The following is a 5,032-nucleotide window of genomic DNA, read 5'->3' on the forward strand; positions in this document are numbered from 1 at the left end:
GTGGCACAGCACTCAATGCCTTTTGGTTTGAGGGTTGTTATATTACGCTTGAGAGACTCAAGGAAGAGGGTCATCGTCCCCTGCTACAAATGAAGATAAACTAAAGCTCGGAGCTGAGCTGCCCCACTTAACAACATTTAAAAGAGGAGCAACAACACACAACTTTGTGAATTTTACATGATAAATAATGAACAATGGTGCAGAGCACTGAAAAGCCTTTAAGAATTCCCAAATAACTCGATACTGGTAGATAGATACTACTAAAATACTGCTCTGATATTTTGAGCGACTGTGTCTGCCAGTTTCTTTAAAGAAACATTTCAGAGTGAGATAAAATCTGGATTCTGATAAACTGCATATACACAGTTCAATGGATTTCTAGCATGATACTGTGGAAATGCTAGCCGTGTGTGTGTTTGCTTCATGTTTCACTTGGTTTCCAGCGGAGACGGTTCACTGGAGGGTTTGGATAGAAACTGACCTGATATATGAATTGCTGATTCCTTCTCTCGGTCGAGGAGGCTGTTCCTGATCCAACAGGACAAGTTCAGGTTTGAATGTTCGTTTATGACAACAGAAATTTCTGTTTCAAACAGGCCATTCACCTTTGGGGATCTGATTTCAGAAAGCGATGCTATATGATGCCCCTGGGCATTTCTCCACAGCACCTGGGGCTCTGGGTACCACTCAGATGATCGACACCTCACACGGCTCCCTCCCCTCTGGTAATCCTCCACAGAGATGATAGGATTAGAGCCTAAAGCTAAAAGAGAAAGAAATTATATTTCTTAAATCTATGGAGTCAATTTTGCAAAGGACTGTGGAACAGCAAAAGTCCCAAAAGCCTGTTTTTGAGTAACCACAGAATGAACCTTTGCAGACATGACATCTAGCAAAGGAAACAGAGCAAATGAAGCTGAAGCAGAGCACAAGGACTTAAAGCAGGTAATCCAAATATATTATAATATATATTATCCAGTCCCAGGACAGAGTCCCCCAGGGCTCAGTCCTGGAACCGGTACTGTTCAATATCTTCATTAGTGGCCTGGATGAGGGAGTAGAAAGCACTCTGTCCATGTTTGCAGATGACACCAAACTATGGGATGAGGTACACAAACTAGAGGGCAGGGAGCAAATCCAGGTGGATTTGGACAGGCTGGGCAAGTGGGCAGAACAGAACAGGATGCAGTTTAACAACGACAAGTGCCGTGTGTTGCACCTAGGGAGGAAGAATCATCAACACCCCTATAGCCTGGGAGGTGCCATTCTCGGTAGCACAGCAGCGGAAAGGGATCTCGGAGTCATAGTCAACTCCAACATGAACAAGTCACCAACGTGATGAAGTAATAAGTAACAGGGCTATGCAAAATTTCCCCAGCTGTTTCGTTTCGACACTGTTTTGACTCATTTTGAGGTTGAAACAGCAAAATCAAAAGGAAACAAAGGGCATTGAAACAACCTTGAAACAAAATGAGGCTAGTCGAAAGGTTTCAAAAGTCAAAATGTTTCGACCATAGCGCTAGGGATGGGAAGTCGGTCCAGATGGGCTGACTTCCAATCCCTGGGACAAGATCAGTCAGGGGATGGATCAGCTGGGCTGACTCCACATCCCTGCCCGATCTAGCGAAACATCGAAACGGAGTCAAAACAGCCTTACTATTTTCAGCGAAGCAAAACGGAGCAGCTGTTTCAAATTGAACTAAAATTCGATATGAAACACTGTTCCGTCGAAACCTTGAAACTCAAGTGAAACGGAGCGGTGCCATGTTGCACAGCCCTAAGAAGTAAATCTAACCGCACTCTTTCTTGCATGAGTAGGTGCATCAGAAACAAGTCTATTGAGGTGATACGTCCCCTCTTTGTGGCACTGGTCAGGCTGCAGCTGCAGTACTGCATGCAGTTTTGGGCACCACACGTCAGGAGGGATTTAGATAACTTGGAAAGGGTTCAGAGGATGGACACCCATAGGTTTAAAGGCCTACAGGAAAAACCCTACAAGGACCAAATGAGGGACCTGAATCTCTTCACCCTCTGCAAGAGAAGGCTGAGAGGTGATCTTGTGGCCATCTACAAACTCATCAGGAGGGGGCAGCAGGAAATAGGGGATACAATGTTTACCAGGACGGCCATTGGGGTAACTAGAAACAATGGGCAGAAATTGCAGGAGAGCAAATTTAGATTAGATATCAGGAAAAAATTCTTCACAGGGAGGGTTTCTAAAATAAGGAATACGATTCCAAGGGAGGTGGTGCTATCCCCTTCTGTGGAGGTATTTAAGAGGAGACAAACACCTAGGGGGTCATCTGGCCCCAGCACCCTTTCCTGCCCACGGCAGAGGGGCAGAATCAGTGATCTGATAGGTCCCTTCCGACCCTACACTCTGTGATATCTATGAAATTATATTATTGCTTTATCTTATAGTAATAATTAACGTAACTAAATGTATGGAATAGTGTTTTATAATAGATATTTGTGTTCAAGCCTCTTAGATGTGAAAACAAAGCAGCCTCATTAGTGAAAACTCTAAATTAGGTGAAATGAAGGGGATAAGAAATCCTGCCTTCCCAGAAGCGTACATTTCAAAGGAACATAAATCCCAACCAATTGGCATCATTCAAGTCCACAACAGAACTGGTTCGGTTCAGCTTCAGAAGTTTCCATGAAACAATGACATTTGAACAAAGGCAATCAGACAACAGTTAGTAGATTATTAGAAAAAGCCATCTATAAAGATAGGGTAAAGGCTGGAGGGAAAAGGGGAGGGGGTCACCTCCCATGACTGAGTGGTGATAATTAAGGGGATTGTAGGTATATGTTAATTCCATGTCTAAACTTGCAAAAAAGGTGGAGATAATATGCTAAAATCTTGTCTCTCTACAGGGAAATGGTTACAAGGTTTTGCTAAGAAGGGCTGGTTGTAGAAATTTATCCTGGGAATTGACTCACTACAGACTGACAGGATTCAAATTAAATGGAAAAAGAAGCAAACTAGGCCTGTAACTGAGGTTTGGGATTTCAAAGGAGAAAGGTTTATTTTAGGAGAACAGCTGGGCTTCTTCAGTCTAGCAAAACAGAGGCAGAAAGGGATTATGTTTGCTATGTGTAACTATATTGGGGAGTAAATATGACGAATGAAAAAGCACTATTTAGGCTAAAAAACAACATTGGTCCAAGAAAAAATTGATATAACTTGGACGTGAATACATTTAGGCTGGAAATTAGAAGGTCCTAAGTACTGAGAAATCAAGAGCAAAGAAAAACTAACTGCTTTCGAGATGGTGCATAAAATGATTAAAATACTGACAAAAATTGAAATATGTCTGAAATGTGAAAATGGCTGGATACAACTGAAATACAGTGTCTAATTGTAAAATAATTCATACATAGGTTTCATAAAGTTGGCATATTTTGAAAGAGAAAAAACCTGAAACCATGCAGAGATAAATGACACAAGCCACTGACCTGCTACCTTCAGTTCTATTACAGCTTCTTCATAAGTAATATCATCATCAACAAAGCATTTGTATCGCCCTTCATCTGAAGGCCCGATATTGAGAATCCTCAAGGAAACATTTCCATCTGTGATGCCAAAAACACCCCAAAGTAAGCTCAGAGGTAAAAAGAGAAATCCAAGTTACTCAACATGAGATGGATAACCACCTGGCAGAGTTTCAGCCTGGACTGGTAAAGTGACAAATAACTGAAAACACAGGTTTAAAATAGAAAGGGCTGAGCAACTTGAACTGCAGCTGGTGCCGAACATAAGATATTCACTGTCTGTGAAATGATAGAATATCCTGAATAAATACAACATACATATTTCCTTGTCATAGAAATGTCAACGTGTTTAATTAGATATTTTCTGAACACTGTATCCCAGAAAAAATTTTGGTGCTTTGATGATTTAATCACATTTTGTGATTAGATACAAATATCAAATCATTGAAATGTACTGTAAAAGAGAATTTTCCTCCTCAATGTTGGTTTTGAAATGCCAGTGGAGTGATGAGAAGGAGGATGTGAGGATACTGTGGGAATGAGGAACATAGGAGCACACAGAAATATGGAAATATGATAGGGCGATAGATAAAGAGCTATTCTTCTGTATGTTTGGAGAGAAAGAGGAAATTTTTTTTATTTCAGATGTAGTTATTGTTTCTTCCCACACAATGATGCTGATGCAGTCTGGAACTTCTCACAAATTCTTTTCCATTTCCCAGGAAAGACTACAATTGGTGCAATGTGTCAACAGAAAACTAAATAAACCTTTCAGCAGCAGGAGAACACACATTAATATGGAGGAGATACTGACCTGATTCCACCTTGCAAATATGAAAAGTAATGAAGAGTGTGAGTAAACCAGGCAGCGACGTGGAGACTCTGGAGATTTGGCACAATGAGGAAAGCATCTTCTTCACTGAAACTTGATCCAAAAGCACAAGGGGAAGGCAGAAAAGTATTCACCTGGAGAACACAGAGCACTGGTTACCACCTTTGTGTACTGGATGAAATAGCAGGAGGACAGCACGTACAAGTATTCAAGGGGAACAACCGTGGTTTGAATAAACTTATGAAAGTGCACAATTAAAACAGCCGCTGAACCAGAAATTCCAGGGTTATCCCTGATATCTCCCTCCCTCTTTTCCCTCAATGAAAAACCATGCGTTGAGTCAGGTGACGATAAAGAGTTTTCATTAGATTTTAAACCATGTTAAATGAATGAGATCTAGAATCATAATACTGTGCGCTGGTAAAAAGGAAACATGGGGTCCAGATAATGCCAATATAGCTGTTCAAGGCAACATGAGATTTGTCCTCTTCAAGCTCTTCAGAGTACTACGTCCATGGCTGCGGCAAACGTGGGGAGTGTTGATCAGTACTGCATAATGAGCTGTATGCTCTGCAGTGTGGAGATGGTGTTTTGCAATGTCTGAGAGTTTCAAACACTTTCACAATCCTTCACTATTTCCAACAGGCCAAGAAGTCTAAAGGAGTTTCACTCTCAGACAATGATGCAATTATCCCAGGGGCC

The 5,032-nt window shown here is 41.4% G+C and overlaps 1 protein-coding gene across 1 annotated transcript; it reads right to left on the reverse strand.

Moving 5' to 3' along the window:
• Positions 1 to 428: 428 nt before the first annotated feature.
• LOC112549088 (butyrophilin subfamily 1 member A1-like) lies at positions 429 to 3,608 on the reverse strand (the record flags this gene model as incomplete). Its single annotated transcript, XM_025195903.1, has 2 exons — positions 429 to 763; positions 3,463 to 3,608. Coding segments are annotated over 2 exons (481 nt in total), but the record flags the coding sequence as incomplete, so codon positions are not given.
• Positions 3,609 to 5,032: the final 1,424 nt, after the last annotated feature.

This window comes from Alligator sinensis, unplaced genomic scaffold (assembly GCF_000455745.1).
Source record: "Alligator sinensis unplaced genomic scaffold, ASM45574v1 scaffold2565_1, whole genome shotgun sequence".
Taxonomy (NCBI): domain Eukaryota; kingdom Metazoa; phylum Chordata; order Crocodylia; family Alligatoridae; genus Alligator; species Alligator sinensis.